Genomic DNA, 19,280 nt, shown 5'->3' with positions numbered 1-19,280 from the left:
CCAAATGTACCAGCCACAAGTTCCAGAGGCAGCATACAACAACCTTACACCTCACACCATCTCTCTTATCCTGAAGAACTGTTACAACAGATGGAGCCCCAAAGTCATGGACTAAATAAAATTGATGGACACATTGGAGGGATAGCCCATCGACTAAGGGAATACTATTTGTGTGTGTGTGTGTGGGGGGGGTGTCCTTATACATATATATATAAAAGACAAGGAAAGTGATAGTAGTTGATTGGAAAATGTAAGATCTGGGCATGATGTAGATGGTATAGAATAAGGGGTGGATAATGTCCTGGGTTCAGCTGGGATAGAGTTAATTTTTACAGGAACCTGGGAGGTGGGGGGGCATAGCCGGGGCAGCCGACCTGAACTAGCCAAGGAGCTATTCCATACCATGTGACATCATGCTCAGTATATAAATGGGGAGCGGGCCGGGGGGAGGGCTCGGGACTTTCGGTGGCGGAGCATCGGGTTCCGGGTGGTGAGCAGTTGCACTGTGCATCACTCCTTTTGTATATTCTTTCATTAGTACCGTTGTTGTTGTTGTAACTTCTTTTTTTTTGTGTTGTTCCAGTAAACTGCCCTTATCTCAGCCCTCGAGGTTCCAGGTTTTTTTTTTCTTTTCTCTCCTCCATCTCCTCCCTCTCCCACCGGAGGGGGGCGGGAGGAGTGAGCGAGCGGCTGCGTGGTCCTTTGTTACCGGCTGGGCTGAAACCACGACACACTCCTATAGTAATATCTTTAGAGTGAAAATGCCTTCCTCCTCAAAGACTGGGTAAATACCAATTTTCTTCTGGTTTTGAGTTCCTTCAGTAACAGTTTACTGAAACAAGACAATGCAATGCACTTATCAAATTTAAGAGGGGAGAAAACTTACTGAATGAAGGCTTTGTTTAGGAATACAAAAGGTCTGTTTAAAGCATCCAGAAAAGAGCAAAAACATCCTTTAATTTAATAATATGAAGCATGTGATTTTTTTTTTCACTTATATTAGGAATAGCTTATTCATTTTTAGCCATCAAATGAAAAGTAATCTACACATATGCTAATTTCACAATGGAAGATAAACATTTATTCCTCTCTGTTTTTTCTTCCTTTAATTTACTTAGCTCCTGTATTCTCTGTGTTAACTTGGAAAATTACTTTTTAGACATCTGGGAAAAGTTAAAGAAATAATTTGTACTGTCAGCACTGAAAAGAGGCTTTTTAATCCTTTCTGTGCTGCAACTTAGAAGAAAAGCAATAAAGCTTCTGAAGCCGGGGAGGGGAGAGAAAGCTGCTGATCCCAAGAGCAACACTCTTTTGGCCACCTTTTCCCAGATTCAAACCATTAACCTCTTTCAGTCAGGAGAAGATGATACAGTCACAGTAGAAACAGCAATTGCACATGGAACAGATCGGGCAGAATTTCTAGAAAGAGAGCATTATTTAAGATTCAGAACACTCCAGAGGTTTGGAAAGGTTTGGCAAAGCAAATTCATAAAATTTAAATGTAACTGAAGAGATTTCCTTAAGGGAGTCAAGGTTATCTAACTAAAAATTGGTATCTTTCAAAGGATTAAGAGTCTGCTTTTTCTCCTTTGAAAGAAATATTCAAGTTCTCATCAGTACCAATCCACAAGACTTTTTGTTAGATCCCAATCTTTCATCCTTCTTCCAGTACCTTGCATTCCTAGTCCCTGGCACAAGCAGCCTAGTCTCTTAGAAAGAAAACATCATCTTCCCTACTTCTTTTGCTCTGAAGTTGGGCTTAATACCACAGAAACTTCTTTAATTTCAATACCTCACTAGAGAGCTGATCAGAATTGAGGCAGAACCTCGAAGGGAAACAAGCATCCTGTAGTAATTTTTTGGCAAGTTAGCTTTTCTACTGTTACTATAGTGTTTCTTACAGCTCAACTTAATTCCTTGTTGAAATTCTCTAATGGTCAAAATTCTGCCAGGATATTTTATAAACTATTACACTAAGTTAAAGCCTCAAGAATATTTATTTACAATAGAGATAAATAAGCATTAATCATTCTTCTTCATGGTACACTTTCTCACTGGGACAAATATTTTGCTTAAACAGGAAACTGTAAACAATAGTCACGTTTTGAATACTATGCTAGAGTTTAAATGAACTCTACTAAGTAGCCTGTTTCTATTACAGACTTTTCTCCTTTATTGCTGTTATTTAAACCACAACATTTTAGTGGAGTATTTACATTTCTAGACAAACATTTCCCTCTGATCTTCTTTCTCAAATAATTTATAAATTTTTTTAACATAAAAATATATGATATTCTGGACAGGAAAGGATTTTGCTGTACTGGATAATCATTGGTTTAGACCTTGTATCTTTTCCATCCTTGTACTTGAATTTCTCTAATCCCTTTAGTTTCTTCATTCTTGTACATCTTCTGCAATTGCTTATTTTCTGCTACCACCACCTCAATCTCATATTCTTCTTTATCCCCTAAATTCGTCTTCATGATTGTTATACTAGAATTTCTTGTGAACAGTTTCAGTGTTCTGCCATTTTTATTATAGAAGCATTTTTGGCACATTTTTCTATCCATCCTTTTTCTTATTTATTGTGATGTGCAGCTTACAATCTCTATTAATGCCCTTCTCAGGTACTACTGTCTTGAGGTAGAGGAACTGCGGTAAGAGGCACCAAGTGTGTGTTCTCCCTAAAGAGTCTCTGGTGTACAGTAATTTTGACAAGTTAAGGTAGGTAAGTCCCCAATACATGGCAATGTCAGAACTACTTTCTAATTGCTTCACTGCTGGCTCCATTGTGGAGACTGCAGGGCACTACTGAATAATCTGTTAAGAGTTAAAAGGTTTGTGATATTTGACATTCTGTTCTGCATACATACAGATTGCACCCTTTTTTGACTGGGGAGAGAAGATGTGAGAAACTGCAAAAGATGAGCTGCTGAAAATACAGCTCAGAAATTTCTGGAACTGATTATTATATGAAACAGACAACAAGCACCATGTCAGATTCGTTACTCATGATAGTCATTGGAGTGACCTGCAGCTATGACTTTCTTGACTTGTTGTCAAGTATAAAAGCACTGAGTAAATACAGAGTTCAATATGCATTGATTATCTCAGCAGCTTTGATCTCCTTAAAGATCAAACCTGTAAGGCTACCCAGTCTGTTCCAAGTTCACAGTTAGACACTGCAAATTTTTCTAGCTGTAATTGCCTCGTTGCAATTCTTAGCTGTATTATGATTCTTCACCATGATTTATTGCTGAAAGAAAAAAGAAGACAAAACTCTTCAGTTTTAGAGCTATATAATAATACTGTATCACTCAGAATTTATTTTTCCACCTCTTGGGTATCTGTGGCTAACACTTTTGTTTGTCCTTCATTTACGGTCCTTTGCAGACTGCACAAGAACCAGCGTAGACCATTGAAGAGAGCTCAGAATACAACAAAATAAATATCTGACTAACCTGCAGAAAATACTCAGGAAAAACTCCTGGAAACAACACAAGCTGACACTACCAAATGCAATAATCTAAAAAATGTAAATTCAACAAGTGATGGTGTAATATTGATAAAAATGTTGATGGTAAAGGAGCATGTAATGGTAAAACAGAAAGCTAATATTAAATTGTTAAATGATCAGTGACGTATACATCACTTTTCTCATGCTACAAACTGATGCTAGTAGCAAGTAAAATAATTCAGAAGAGATCATGAAGATAGCAAGTATGTTCATATCGATAAAATGTCTCAAGATCATGAAAACTACTAAGCATGGAAGAGTAACTTTAGTGAAGACTAAAGAGAAAAAGATTATTGCATTGTTGTTCAACCCCCCTGCCAATCTTATATGTATTCAAATTAATGTAAAACATGTTATATAAACTTATTTGATTGTGCTGAAAATAACTTTCCATTACTCTAGGGACATTAAAAAGTATACATCTTTCACCTCAAGAAACAGACTGAAGGGTTTTCCATGGTGTCTCACATGCTACAGAGAATGGTGAAGCTGTAATTTTTGTGCTGTGAATGTGTATTTCCTTTAGCTATTTGTGAAACAGTAGCTTAATTCAGCTCTGATTCAGTGATTCCAGCTTTTGGTGCATTTTATAGCTGTGATGGGTTGACCCTGGCTGGATGCCAGGTGCCCACCAAAGCCATTCTATCACTCCCCCTCCTCAGCTGGACAGGGGAGAGAAAACATAACAAAGAGCTTGTGGGTCAAGATAAGGACAGGAGAGATCACTCACCAATTACTGTCACGGGCAAAACATGGGGAAAGTTAACTCAATTTATTACAAATCAACCAGAGTAGGGTAATGAGAAATAAAACCAAATCTCAAAACACCTTCCCTCCACCCCTCCCTTCTTCCCAGGCACAACTTCACTCCCAGATTCTCTACCAACCCCCCAGGGGGACAGGGTTTACGGTCAGTTCATCACACGTTATTTTCTGCCGCTTCATCCTCCTCAGGGGGAGGACTCATCACACTCTTCCCCTGCTCCAGTGTGGGGTCCCTCCCACAGGAGACAGTCCTCCACAAACTTCTCCAACGTGGGTCCTTCCCACAGGCTGCAGTTCTTCATGAACTGCTCCAGCATGGGTCCTTTCCACGGTGTGCAGTCCTTCAGGCACAGACTGCTCCAGCGTGGGTCCCCCACGGGGTCACAAGTCCTGCCAGAAAACCTGCTCTGTGGGCTCCTCTCTCCACAGATCCGCAGGTCCTGCCAGGACCCTGCTCCAGCACGGGGTTCCCATGGGGTCACAGCATCCTTCGGGAACCCACCTGCTCCGGCGTGGGGTCCTCCACGGGCTGCAGGTGGATATCTGCTCCACTGTGGACCTCCATGGACTGCAGGGGGACAGCCTGCCTCACCATGGTCTTCACCACGGGCTGCAGGGGAATCTCCGCTCTGGCGCCTGGAGCATCTCCTCCCCGTCCTGCTTCACTGACCTTGGTGTCCGCAGGGTTGTTTCTCTTACATGTTCTCACTCCTCTCTCTGGCTACCGTTTCTGTCTGTCCCAACTTTTTTTCCTTCTTAAAAATGTTATCACAGAGGCATTACCACTATTGCTGATTGGCTCGGCCTTGGCCACCGGCGGGTCCATCTTAGAGCCAGCTGGTATGGGCTCTCTTGAACACAGGGGAAGCTTCCAGCAGCTTCTTACAGAAGCCACCCCTGTAACCCCCCCCCCCCCCCGCTACCAAAACCTTGCCACACAAAGCCAATACAATAGCACAGTCTGTTCCCCTGCTAGTAGGTGGATTGCACATGTGAACATTTTTCTTCTGCTATCTGGGAAAGAAGACTGAAGAAAACACCAGGCACCTACTTTGTTTCCTGGTGCTTATTGACAGAGGTTGATGTATGGAGGTTATTGACTCTTCATTATTCTATCCATTTGTCATGCCCTTGCCTTCATTTCTTTTCTTCATCCCACCCCATATACTATACACATGCATGATTTTTTTCTTTTTTGAAAATAGGCGTTTCATTCTGTAACTGAGATAAGCTGACAAGGAAGGACAGTCCTTGTTTGTACAGGCATCACCTTTATATTGTAAGATCTTTGGTGCTTGTTGAGTAGCAGGCATACAATCAATACCTTGGGCCTGTACAACAGCAGCAGTTACGTCAGGCATTGCCCTTGAAAGAGTGATTCATGAAAACTGAGGCTAATAACAATTGATAGTAGTGAAGAAATAGCCGAGTTTTAATTAGAAATCGTGTTTTAATACCTAAACCTGCTGAATGTCACTTCTTTTTCTGGAACCAGAGTAGGCATTTTGGGTCAGGCTGATACTCAAGTGAAACAGTAACATTTATTACAACACATCAGACTCACTAAAATGATGGCTAAATCAAATAAGAAAAATAATATTTATTTTTATATCACTTTTAAAGATTAGCAAATATTAACTTGGCAGAGAACTGTTCAGCATCTCCTTGATGTATCAGTTAATACACCTGAAATCTTGAGCACATCTGTGGCAAAATCTAGTGACTTTAATGTACATCTTTGTAAATAAAATGGGAATATGGCCTGAAAAATAAGCTGACACATGATATTCTCTGTTATATAAATGCATGAATTGAGAAAATAGTGATATTTAAATTATTCAAATTAGAAAAGCCTTTTTCCAGTATGAAAATCTATGTACGCTAGTACAAGTGGCAAAACACAAACACTGAAATTCATGCCTTACACTCTTGTACAAAATACCATTGTAACTATCACAAATAGCTGATGTAATGCCACATGGAAGGTAACTGCACCATCATTTAGACAGGTAATCTTTTGATTTCAACAATTAGAACTAGAATCTAAAATGGTTGTTTGAAACTATACAAAAGTATAAGGAACACTACCAACATACCAGTTGCTTTTCTGAACTTTAAGCATCTACCTGTTCTCTAATTTGTCATTAAACATAGTTTGATGGATAAATTATACTTACGCATACAGATATACTAACTCTATTAAGGGTTGTTTAATAAACTCTTCAGCCATTCTGGTACAGAAAGCTCAGTAAAATTTCCCTTCAGTTCCTTGTCTTCAGATGAACCTTTCAAAAAATCAAGAAACCAATAAGGTACAAACTCCCATTCCCCAGAATTGGCATCCCTGGGTCATAGCGAGATCATGAGAAGATCATGGGAGAATTACACACAAATTCTGAATTGCCCTAACTCTAATAATCCTTCCAATCTCATTAAGTAAGGAACATTTTAGGGGAAAAAAAATCACAGTGATTTGTGTCTTAAGCAGTGGCTTGATTAAATATTTCCTTCAGCAACAGTACTGGCTTAATTAGCCCACATCTCCCCTGTTGCTCTCTACAGAATGACTGGCTTAGAGAAATAACCCAGCCAAAAATAAGCTCTAACAGCCACAGCAACAGTAAGGAGACTAGAGTGAACAGGGGGCCAAGATCTGTTAAATTAGTACTGATTAAAGAAATGTTCCTTATACTATGCACAGGTATCAGCCAATTAAGGAGTCTAGTCTCTCTTCAGGTGTATTATCCAAGTCCATCCAAGAAATCATGATATATGACCTGAAAAATTAGATTGGACCAAAGCCAGCAGATGCAAGGACTCTTGCCATCCTCTACTGAGAGACCTACATAGAAAGTTACAGATTACTTCTCTCTGCTCTGTGGCTTCCATGAGTATTTTGATCTTTCATGTTCCCTAGCACAGCATCTACAGCACAAATTGCCCAACAATAAGGGTACTGGGTGTGAAACATAAAAGTTTGAAAGACAGAGTTAGATCTAGGGATCTCACTTTCAGGCCAAACAGCAGTAACCAGCGAAATACCATAAAATACTTCATACTGACTCAATGCTCTAACCCACTGTAGAAAACAAAGGCACTGGAAATTATTGTGAAGAAAGTGTTGCTCTTCCTCATATTTTGACTCCCATGAGACAGTGCAGCTGTATGCCAAGCTGCTCAGGTGGAAGCATTCTGCATCTAAGCAAAAAAAAAAAAAAAAAACCAAACCAAAAAACTCCAGGCATGAAGAGCATTTTCAAGAAGCTGTAAACATAGGCACTTTGAGGATTAGGCATTTCTGGGGTAGGATTATATATCTAAAATCTGCTCAACTCAAAAGTATCAGTCTGTCTTGAACCTGTACACTACCACAGTACAAGATATGAATTGGATACACCAGAATCCAGTTATAAAATTTTGACATGCTGAACATTGCTCCTGATAGCAAGTGGTAAATTTTGCTACTGACTTCATGATAGATTGCTTACATTCCACAAGAGGTTTGTTTGCTTGTTTTTTAACTTTTCAATGGGAATTTTATTAGAATGAATGGAGGTTTCACAATTCTTGTTAACTGTCTGTCTTTGAATTTCCTATTTCGGTTCATGTAGGCATTAATCACCACATACCGTATTAACATGGTTCCTAGAACTTCGTAAACAATCTTGCTGGACAGTCATCTAGTGTTAGGAAGTGGCACTTTACATCTATCAAAGATGAAATGGCCATAATTGTAAAAGAACAAAACCTAAATAAAAAGAAAGGACTTTGAAAAAATGTGTAATTGTTTCACAGTCTACGACTAAATCAATTTTAGAAGATAATTTTGAAGGAGCAACCTCTTTTAGCTTCTCATTGCCCATTCTTTCCCTTCTCTGGACCCGAACTATTTCATATTTACACTTACTGACTAATGTATGTAAGTAGAAAATGTTATGCAAAACATATATTTATTTAAAGGATAACATAATAGAAAATCTCACTTGAATTTCCAAATTTGATTTAACCATTCTGACATTAAGCATATTTAAGTCCAAATCCTTCTACATAAAGACTTGCAAACTGATGTTTACCGTATCCTAGTGTAAAGGATTCCAAACACAACTAATCACTACTGAACTAAGAATAAGAGTGAAGATCTAGTTAAACTTGCATGGTTTAGTACTAATAAACTTGAAATAGAAGAGCAGATTTTTTCCCAAATGATCCATTTAATAATTTGAAGCACTGATATTTGCAAATCAATTTCTTAAAAATATACATCTCATTTTAAAACAGCATTGCAAAGCATAAATAAATTTGATTTGAAAGGAAAATCACATTCCTTACAGAAGTGAACACAAAAATACACCAACACCTCAGTCACTACTAGAACTGTCTGAACTATCAGAAGATGAACTTTTTTCCTTTCGTCTCTTCTTTTTCTCCTTTTTATGATGTTTTCCTTTCTTAGATTTATTCTTTTTTTCCTTTTGCCTTTCTTTTTTGTGTGCTTTTTGTTTTTTTGACTTTGGCCTATCCTCTTCAGCTGCACTTGATGAGGAAGATCTAGTAAAAAAAAAACAAAACAGAGAGAGAGAGATTGATATGTAATTAAAGGAGGAAAATGCCACAAGGATAATGTGGGGGTTTTAATTTCAGTATTTATATAATGTCATAAATCGAATTTGGTGTAGAATTTGTACAGTAGCGTCCGCTGGAAAGCTTATGATATCTCAGTCTGCATGTTCAACTGAACGACAACTTTTCTAATTAAGAGTATTGTGCCAGAAAAGCAGTATGCTTATAATACAGATTAATTAACAATGGAATAGGCAAGTTGTGTGTTTTTCAACCTTCCATAAGAAAAAGACTGAGAGTACAGACCAACAGAAAAGTGAAAGTATGACAGTAAGATAGAGCTTCCAGCTTTTAAAATATCACATGATCAATAACAATACTACAGTAATGCCTTCAGACAAATCTTAATGTGTTTCTCTCATGCAAAAATCCAAGAGAAACAGTATGACAAATTTGGATGCTCTTGCAGCTGGTAATATTGGTCTCTAACCAGCAGTGATGAGTGATTACATACATATTAAGAATTGAGATGACAATAAAAGAAAAGTCACGATTATTATACTCAAGAGCGCAGTTTTGTGCTACTGTTTACGTGATTAACTATTAATTACTTGCATGTAAAGACTACAGCCAACAGACTGACTCTCTTCTACTGTCTTCATAAGTGTAAGTTAGAGCTACACTATGTGAACAATGAAGGGGGAAAATGCCAATACTCCGCATTGGGTTCTGGGTGGTGAGCAGTTGCACTGTGCATCACTCGTTTTGTATACTCTTTTATTAGTACCATTGTTGTTGTTGTAACTTCTCTTTTTGTGTTGTCCCAGTAAATTGTCCTTATCTCAGCCCTCGAGGTTCCGTTTTTTTGGTTTTTGTTTTTTTCTTTTTTCCTTTTTTCCTTTCTGATTCTTCTCACCATCCCACCGGACGGGGGTGGGAGGAGTGAGAAAGTGGCTGCGTGCTGGGCTGAAACCACGACAGGGACCAAGCCCATAAACCTCCTGACTTCTTGTTCTTTTCCCACCACATCTTGCCTAGTGTTGTATAGTCAAAGGGACTATTGCTTTCTCAGACCTGCAGACCTCCAGCTTGCTAGAACTTTCTAGACTTCCATGGTCCTGGCTCTGCAGCAGAAAGCCTGTGGCTTTACCATTACCCAAAGAACAAACAAGTTCTCAGTGGAAAACAGGAAGCTTTTCAAACAAAAGATGTACTTGCAAATAAACTTGCATCAAAAGAAGCAATGTTTTCTGAGAAAAAACCCAAACATCAGGAACATTTCTAAAGTTCTGGTTTGAAATTAAAATAGGTGTGTGATAGAGTTACCTTTTTCTTGGTCTCTTTAATCTGTTTTTTTCTTTGCTTTTTCTTTTTTGTTTCTTTTTTTCTTCCTCCTCATTTAGATCTATGGATAAAAAGTTACAGTTTACAAAACACTTCTCTGAATTAAGATCAGCATTAAAAGAGTGGCTTCAATAGCAATGTAAAGTTACTACAAAATTCTTGTTAAAAGTTTTTCTTTTCCTTCCTCCAAATTCTGGTCTAGTATAGCAATTTCAGAAATATTTTGCACAGCAGCAGAACTTTTTATACAACTTACATTCTAATGACTTTGATCTAAGCACTAAGAATGAAGGCCCATAAAACATAGCAAAAAGTTGTGACTGTTCCAGTATTTTTACATCAGCTTTAGGTTTTCATATCCTGTATTTTAAAAGACTTGCCCAAGTCTGAAAAGAGGTTATTTAACTAGAATGTACAAAAAAAAAAGAATATTGCCTTAGGCTTACATGAATTATATTCACACATCCTCATTTCACACTTCACAAATAGCTATGGCATAACTAAGATAAATTTGAGTTACTGTCAATACACTGTCTACAAAAATTGGCAGAAGAGTCACCCCTCATCTGGTCATGTTTGTTTCCTGCCCTAACATTGTATAATATTGTATAGTACCTTCACATTTCACTTATAAGCAATATTGTTATCACACTGGATGAAATTTCTGACCTTAGGCTATTCTACACCAGTTCAAAAAGTATTTCTGAATTCTCTGAAATGCAAATCCACTACATAAATACACATTACAATGTCAGCTAACAGGAAAATACTGGCTTTACAATTTATCCTTAAAACAGATAGCTAATTTTGAGCATTTCACCTTACTTCCATCATACAAATAACTTTCCATAGAATCTGCATGCTAGTGCAGTTATTAATTTGCTACCACAAATAGAAATTACTGGTCTGTATGTTCTGGAGTGAAATTTGAAAGAATTCAATATGAGTTACAAAAAGCAAATTACTTTTGGGGCAATTAAAAAACATGAACAAGAACGTGCGAACAAGCACTCAGTATTTTTTTAAGAAAACAGTGCAAAAATCTAAGTGCAAACAGTGCAAAAATCTTGAGAAGATGAGGCCACTTGAAAATGGCAAAATCCTGCCTAGATTATTGACAGTTAAAGATACATATCTCCTTACCTACAGCAGCCACAGTTTGAGAAAGAACATAATAAACAGGGATATTACAAGATCAACTAAAGAGCTGTTTTTCCTGCAGATACCCATCTTCAATCAGTTTAGGGCAGAAAAAAACCCTTACATTCAGAAGTACATAGTAAGTGGGAAAAAGTTTTTCCAAAGAGACTTGTTCCAAGAAAGGACTGTTGCAGTACCAATTCAGCACTCCTGACAAGCAGACTATCCATTTCTTTTGAAGTATTCCAGCAAATTACAGGGTTCTATCTATCCCTTCTCCTTCCTAAATAGCATCTTTAGCAGGAACTGAATGTCAAGTCTGGAATGTGAGAGCAACAGAAGAAAACATGATGTTTCAAGGGGTAGAGGGGAAGAATATTCATTCATTTAAAACATGCTATGGTGGAACAACCTCCCCTTCTTACTTAGGGGAACAGCCTCTTTGGAGTCCAAATTCAAATGAACGCAAGTACCTGCTAAATAATCCACCTATTTTCTCTCTGACAAACAGTTGAAGCTCAGACCTTCCAAACAGAGAACAGTACTTCTCCAAATATGAATGTTTAAATTCAATTCACTAGCTGTTTCAGTCAAAACACTACTTAGAAACTGGAGAGAAATTCAGCTGTTGTATTTGTCATTAGTTTTAAGAGTTACTATCAACTTTAAGATGTTTAAACTACATGCCGTAATCAGAAGATTAACTCAGAACATCCATGTCATTTTCTCCTAAGCAGCTTCTTATTAACAGTCTTGTAATCTTTTGTATTTAGGAGCTTTTTTTGAGATGTTCCAAGTGGGTACATTACTAATTTCCTATGACAGGAATTAATAATAATAAAAAAAAAGACATGGGTGTATCAAATCTCTGAAGTCTGAACACATGAAATAAAAGACATATTTTTAAAGCACAGGCTAAAAGAACTAAGAGTAGTTATCAAAAAGGATAAAATGAGAGTTCCAGTACTTCAGAAGACCGTTACCCAATTTGCTCTTTAAGAAAAAAAACCAAAAAAACCACCTTACTCTTTTTTTCACGCAAAGCTTGCAATCTCTGTAGTTCTTCTTCCTCACTGTCTTCACTGCTAGTGCTGCTAACATCTAAAACAATATCTCTTTGAGGATCTACTCGGAGGAAGTTTCGACATTCAAATGTCAGATGACCAGCTGAACAAAACAAACATTCAGAAAGAAAAATTGTAATTTACCAAAAAATACCAGAAACTAAAGAACATCTATTTTAGTATTACTCAGTTTTGAGAAGTGAAAAAAGGCTAGGCTGCAATCTGTGAATGAGGAGGGAGAAGGCTTACTTTGAACAAGCCTCAAAGAATTTTGAGAGGTTGTGCTTTAAGACCTCTCTCTTATTTCTGTTAAAGATTTTGTCCAACCTTTACTTTTTATTTTTTAAGGGTCTGAGATCCTTCCTGAAGAAATTACCTAAAAGCATGCAGTGAAATATTTTAAAAACTACAAGTGTGTTATATTGCTCTTTTTGTCTCCCTCTAGTGAAACAAAGGATCCTATTTGCTTCTGAGACATAATCTTTAACAACCAGTACATAATACTGACTAAACTACTACTTGACTAGTATTTGTAGTTTTCTAAGTTACATCTCAATAATCACGACCAGAGTTAGAAACCTTGTCCTGGATACACTTACTGGAATAAAAAAGAGAAACAAACCGAATTGAAGATATGGTTTGGGAGAAACTAAGCTAAAGACACAGGAATTCAAGTAGCAATTGAAATAAACAAACTTATGTTCTTCGTAACAAAATACCTGTATCTTGAAGACAGAACTTTTAGGAACATAAATATAGGTTGTGTGATTTGACTACAAGTTCCTTCTCTTCCAGAAAGCTTCTGATACTTACTGCATGTAGAAATGAAGCACTAATCTATATTGATATCCATGTTCCTTTGGAAGAACAGATACACAAAGCAATTCATTGACAAAATTTGTTGGAGACAAAGTCTACAGCGAAAGAACGAAGCAAGCTTTTTTCCCCTTCACCCCACATAAAGCTGATTAAAAAAACAGATTAAATAACTCTGTCAAAAGTTCAACACAATTCACTGCAAAACACTGTCCACCCCTCCACTGTTCTAAAAATAAGAGTTAGTGATTAATAAGATCATATAGATTTTAAATTATTTCTCCTTTAAAAGCAGAGTGGACTTAACTTGGTCTGAATTGCCTGCCTAAGCTTGCAGTGAGACTCAGAAGCAGCACAAATGCTAATCTCAGTAGATAGCAAAACCCATGCTTTCAATTCAAAGTTTCTCAAGTAACTGCATTGCAAATGTAGTATATATGAACACAACAGCATACTTCTTTTTCTTCTGTGAAACTCAAGAGTTTTCAAAAGCAGCAATAGGTGTGCAGAGCCAGAAAATGAATAGGAAATAAATAAATAAAATTATGGTAATTTAAACTGACAAATGTCTGGGCAACAAGTGAGCACACCCCTTTTTTGTTCCCCCCCGCCCCCTCCTCAAAAGGCTGTTCCAACATCATAAATTGAAGAAAACACTGTAATTTCATATTGCTTACTACAGACTTACGGTAGCCGCACTTCTTGCATCCTGCTCTGATGTTATCCTTATTTCCACCTGAAAGAAAACATTTCACTATTAGGTGTTGGTAAACAGAACTCTCAAGTTTCTTTTAAATCTGGCTTGATAATGTCAATGCACCAACAGGATTGATCGCTCCTCAGAGTATTAAGTACACTAAGATCTCTTAAAAAAACTTAAAAAAAGGCAAAACAGTGCATTTCTAAGGTCACTCTTCTGTACAGTAATCTATCAGAACAAATTTGGCTAGTATAAACTGCTACAGATCATTTAATTTCACGTAACTTATTGCCAAATCCTCATTTGATTTATTATGACCTTTCCATTATGATTTTAATAATTATTCCACTTCTCTGAAAGCTTATGTATTTGTTTAGTTACAGTATGAACATGGTAATAGCTATGTGACATTCCAGTGATCCATAACTGTGCACTACAAATGTACTTATAAATTCTAGCAGTGAATGGATGTTGACAGACATGCACTGGAAACTCTGAAGCAATTTACGTTTTAATTACAGGAACTGTCTTAAAAAGACAACTAAAAGCAGACAAAAAAAAAAAAAAGAGAGAGAAACCAACACTCCTGAAAAGTGACAAAAGACAGATAGAAGCAATTTATTAAAAAAAAAAAAAAAAGCAGCTAAACAAATTCTTAAATGATTCTGAATTGAGGCAACATGGCATCAAATACAAAGAATTAATGGGTGCAAGAAAGCAAATGTGGAGTAAAGTGAAGAGCATAACAGGAAAGTCCACAGATGATATGCAGGAAGGAGGACCAGAATAGTGCAAATTTTAGGTATAGAAAGTGTGTGATGTTCCCATCTGAGCCCACAGTTAAGTTAGACACAGTAGGATGTGACTCAGAAGAGAAAACCCAGAGACCCATCCCCAGAAATACATCAGTCTTACTTTTAATCGCCTGAGCCTATTCATCATGAAAGTCACAACTGAATTTCCAAAATCAAAGAGTGCCCTTCTATCTTCCAAATGAATACAGAATGAAAAAAACAGTGACTTAAACAGTTACATGCAGTTTTCTGAATAACTAGGTAATTTACTTAAATAAATAAATAAGCAAACATAACAAGAAATCCATGACAGAAATTAGAGAACCAGAAAGGGGGTACATCAGCTCCATGAATTTAGAATTTGATTTACTGAGACAAGCACTGTCTTCAGAAAATTCTACTCAGAATAACAGAGGGAACTAAAGACTCATAAAAGGAAACATCCTGCCCCAGAATGGGCCAAAGGCCAGATGATTGCCAAAGCAGCACAAACTAGGCGAAAGGTAAAGGTGGCAGGGGGAGATCCTGACCACCAACTCAATTCCAGGCTGGAAGAATTTGCCCCCCCCTGCGTGCTAATCTACATAGCAAGTGAGGCTAATTTAAATATAACCAGCCAATAGCAGATGAGAGGGTGGCTGCTAACAAACGAATGTAAATTTAGGCGGGTTTTTACCAATCGTGTAACAGAATAAATAACGTTGCAGTTTTTTGGTGTTGTGTGCCAGCTTTGTGGAGTTACCACCTGGCACCCATCTCTGTGCAGATATGAAATAAACAGGTATTTTGTCTCTGTGTGTAAGATTGGCACATTGCACACCGGGTACCGAACCCCGCTCGTGGGACTGATATAGAGAACGAACTGCTTATTGCTTAATGATTGTCTCTCTGTAACTTTACATACCAAGGACTGGTGTTTGTCAAGGATTAAGCCTGTCAGAGACTGGCACTTGGGAGTGATGAGCAAGAAGGAACCATGAGCAATCACAAAACTTAATTAAATGTTTGATGAACTTACGATCTTGTTAAGAAGGCACAAGTAGAGGGCTTGCTTGAATAGATAGGGCCGGAAAAGATAACAACTCCTGCCTTTGTTCTCGTCCTTGTAGATAATTTAGCTTAAACTAGCCATATGGTTCTAAACTACTAATGAAAACTTAGATAATAGGAGCACTAACAAACACTGAGGTATCAAAACATGTAAAGGACCATACTGCGCAGAATCACCTGAGGAGGGTCAAATAGCGGACAAGTGAGGAAGACTATGGAAGACCACCAGAGGACTCCTGAAGACCACCAGAGACCTTCAATGCGCCTGCGTAAAGGACATTTGCATATGCTAATAGTTTCCCAGAAAACTAATGAATATGTATAACATTTCTCGGAAATCTAGTGAATATGTATGTAGAACATGTACTTAACCTGCACAATTAGGCCAGACGGTGTGCACGATAGGTGGAACGATCCCCCGTGCATCCAGCGCTGCCAATAAAGAATACCTACTTAATAGTTAAACTATTGAGTTAGTTTCTTTGATTCAGGACAACATGTGCAGGTGCCATTTGTCAGGATTTCCAATAGCAACACCCAGCAGATGACAAGAACATTGTCACGAAATAGTCCCACCAAACTCCTGAGACTGAAATTTTATTACTATTTTTGGCTTTAAATAATAATGTTAGAAAGAAGGTTTTAGACTAGATGATTAAAAGCAAACAAATTAGTAGAAACTTCCTTTTCTCACCCTCTTCTTCCCAGGTATTAATCCTCAAGAAAATTAACAACCAACACAGCAGCAACCATCACTAAGGACCTCATTAACTCAGTGGAGCACAAGGTTGCAAAAAAAGCTTCAGAAACCTTTGAATGCAGACGTGAGATGTCTTCCTCAAGACCCCCTTCTAGAATGGGAACAAGCTTGTTACGGTCTTCTCTTTTCTTAAGAGAAGAAGCTTACCAGAGCTCAGGCTTGTTCAGCTGTGCTCCAACCAAACTCCTCATGCCTCAGGATGAAGAAAAAATTAGAAAGCAACGGCTGTAGGTTTGGCTAACACAGATCTAAACACCTTGCAAAGAGCACAAGCGTTTCTGCCTGCCCTGTCTCACCATCGCTCTCAACGGGTCTATTTGAACAATGATCTAGTGGGACACAAACGTTAATCCAGAACAAAAGCTGAGGAGGACAACCGAGCCTGACAACAACCATTCTCTGGATCTAACTTTAAAGAAGGCGAGTGATACTAGCAGACGGTAGGAACGTAGGACTTGGTCACCGCTCTCCGAAACGCTGGGGAGAGGCCTCGCAAGCCTAGGGGGAAGCGACTGCATAGCTGCGCTCATCAACGGCCGGCCTGACCCCCCTCCCCCAGCTTCTCCCTCCCGCTGTCCCCACGCCAGCTGGGTTACAAAACCGACTGTGCAGACCTGACCGGAGCAGCGTCGCTCCGCCGGCAGCCCCCGCGGCCTCAAGTCGATGCGCCTCTGTGGAAACTTCCACGGCGACGCGCGGTCGCGCGCCCCTCCCCGCCGCCAAATATTTCCATCAACCCGCCGCCACTTATTGCCCCTTCCCAACATGCCAGCCCTGGGGACAGCCGGCTGTTGCCCCTTCTCTCCCCGCAGACCCGGCCGGGAGCCCCTTACCCGGCAGAGCCATGGCACCTCCCGCCGCCGTCCTCGCCTGCACGGCCCGGGCCTGCAGCGGCGCCTCTCCCCGCCGGAAGGCTTTTCTCGGCGCACTCTCGGACCGTGCCACTCACAGGGAGGACGGGGGGACCTCAGTAGCGGGCGGGAGACACGGGGAAGGACTTGCAGCTGTCTGGAGAAGCCTCCACGTCTTTCTGAAAAAACCTGCTTCCTCAGCGACTCCCGTAGAGACTCCAACCGGGGGACTCATCCCTTCGTCCTTCCTCCTGGCCTGCGCAGCCTCCTCCCCACCTCCCTGGGCTTCATAGAGGCGCCCAAGATGGCGGGAGGTTCGGGGCGGTAGGAAGCGTTAGAGGGGAAGCGTAGCTTGAGCATCGAGCCCGGGCGGTTGATCACCTGCTGGGACGTTCCTTTCCCGACCATGAGCAACATCTACATCCAGGAGCCCCCCACCAACGGCAAGGTGAGGCTCGCCGGGGGCAGGGGCCGCGGTGGGCAGGCCAGGCCGTCGGGTGGAGGGGAGCTGTACTGCGGCGTGGGCGAGGGGGCTGCCTACTGAGAGGGGTGTGCGCTCCTCGGGGTGGAGGTGGGGGGTGCGTGTGAGGAAACTGTGTGTTCTGTAGGGGCTTTGTAGGCGAGGAGGGTGCGTGGGGAGCGCGGCTGGGGAGGCCGCGGAGGTGCGTGCGGGGGTATCCGCGTGAGGGGGCTGCGCACTCTGCGGGGGGGGGGGGGTATGGTATGGTGTGGTGTGGTGTGTGTGCACTGCGGGTGCTTTTGAACTGGGGGGGTGTGGAGAAATTGTATGTTGCAGGGGGCTGGGGGGGACCGGGGAGGAGGATATGCGCTGCGTGTGTGTGGTGGCGGTGGCGGTCTCCGTCGTGTGGTGCTAGTTTGGTTAAAGTCAGTTTGAGGTGATACAGCCCTTAAAGACGTTACCTGAGTCAAGGCACGACGTGTGCTGCGTGGATACATAACGCAGAGCAGTCCTTGGAGAGTTTAATTTCATTTCCTCTATTCTTGACTATATTTTAGGTTCTAAATTTTATTATGATCTCTCACTGAATTTAGTGGTATTACTTGTAGGAGTGGTGTATGCCTTTGGAGATTTATGGCATAACTTATTTATTTTCTTCCCGTGTTGTTTCATTATGGAAGTGATAAAGGGTATATAAGTTTCTGTCATGTGTCAGGTACCAGGTCATTGGCCTTGAAGCCTTATTATATGTATCACTTCAGAACTGTATCTTAAGTTCTGGCAATACTGTCTAGAACTAACAGTAGCTGCCTGACGTGTTTGAATGTCTACTACTGTTACTAATATAATGAATTCAGAAGTATTTTTTTAACTCAGCAATGATATTCTTTGATCAGTGACTAAGTTACAATAAAACTAATGGTGTGTTTAACTATATTTTTATAGGTTTTGCTGAGAACAACAGCGGGAGATATAGATATAGAATTATGGTCAAAAGAAGCACCAAAAGCATGTCGAAATTTCATCCAGCTTTGTATGGAAGGTAATGACTGAATGGGAGAGGAGTTGTTGAAATCATTTCATATGCAATCTTTGTGCCTTTTTTCGTAAAATAGAGGTCATAACTATGATTTAACTTTAATATATTAATGAATATTTTTGTATTTAGAAAATATTAACTCTCAGACAATATTTTTCAAGGTTATGAAGGAACCTGGTGGAAAAAAAGAAATTTTTTTGGCGGTTATCTCAAATGTAGCACATCATGTAGTATTACTGAAAAGTTGTATGTCAGAAGCTTGGGAAGGCTTATTTTCAGCAAGTCTCTACTAAGTATAACTTGGACATCCTCCAAAATTCTCATTTCCATATCACCATCTTTACTACCTTTTCTTTTTTTTTTCATGAGTGCTTCTAATGTTTCATTTGCTGTAGTTTTTTGTTGATGGAAGCTCTGTAA

At 39.5% G+C, this 19,280-nt stretch overlaps 2 protein-coding genes across 5 annotated transcripts in view; one reads left to right on the top strand and one right to left on the bottom strand.

The window, feature by feature from the left end:
- Positions 1-8,265: 8,265 nt before the first annotated feature.
- Positions 8,266-17,479, bottom strand: SREK1IP1 (SREK1 interacting protein 1). Of its 2 annotated transcripts, none has more exons than XM_052779104.1 (5): positions 17,344-17,479; positions 13,895-13,942; positions 12,353-12,493; positions 10,169-10,247; positions 8,266-8,830 (listed from the first exon to the last, which is right to left on the bottom strand). In XM_052779104.1, the coding sequence occupies exons 1-5, from the start codon at positions 17,354-17,356 to the stop codon at positions 8,641-8,643; spliced, it is 471 nt and encodes a 156-aa protein (XP_052635064.1). In that variant the 5' UTR covers positions 17,357-17,479; the 3' UTR covers positions 8,266-8,640. The 2 variants fall into 2 exon arrangements, with proteins under 2 accessions (XP_052635064.1, XP_052635063.1); XM_052779103.1 differs by lacking the exon at positions 17,344-17,479 and adding an exon at positions 17,130-17,292.
- Positions 17,480-17,505: 26 nt separating this feature from the next.
- Positions 17,506-19,280, top strand: part of CWC27 (CWC27 spliceosome associated cyclophilin) — a 119,618-nt gene continuing 117,843 nt past the window's right edge. Inside the window, exons 1-2 of one of the 3 annotated variants that reach the window (XR_008233890.1) lie at positions 17,506-17,809; positions 18,767-18,863. Coding sequence is in view for 1 of the 3 variants with exons in the window: in XM_052779101.1 (XP_052635061.1) it covers positions 17,768-17,809; positions 18,767-18,863 (139 nt within the window). In the remaining 2 variants the exon portion in view is untranslated. The remainder of the gene's footprint in view (positions 17,810-18,766; positions 18,864-19,280) is intronic. The other 2 variants (XR_008233891.1, XM_052779101.1) reach the window with 2 other exon arrangements.

Source organism: Harpia harpyja, chromosome Z (assembly GCF_026419915.1).
Source record: "Harpia harpyja isolate bHarHar1 chromosome Z, bHarHar1 primary haplotype, whole genome shotgun sequence".
Taxonomy (NCBI): Eukaryota; Metazoa; Chordata; class Aves; order Accipitriformes; family Accipitridae; genus Harpia; species Harpia harpyja.
Note: the sequence above shows the minus strand (reverse complement) of the source record. Positions and strands in the feature narration are given on the sequence as shown.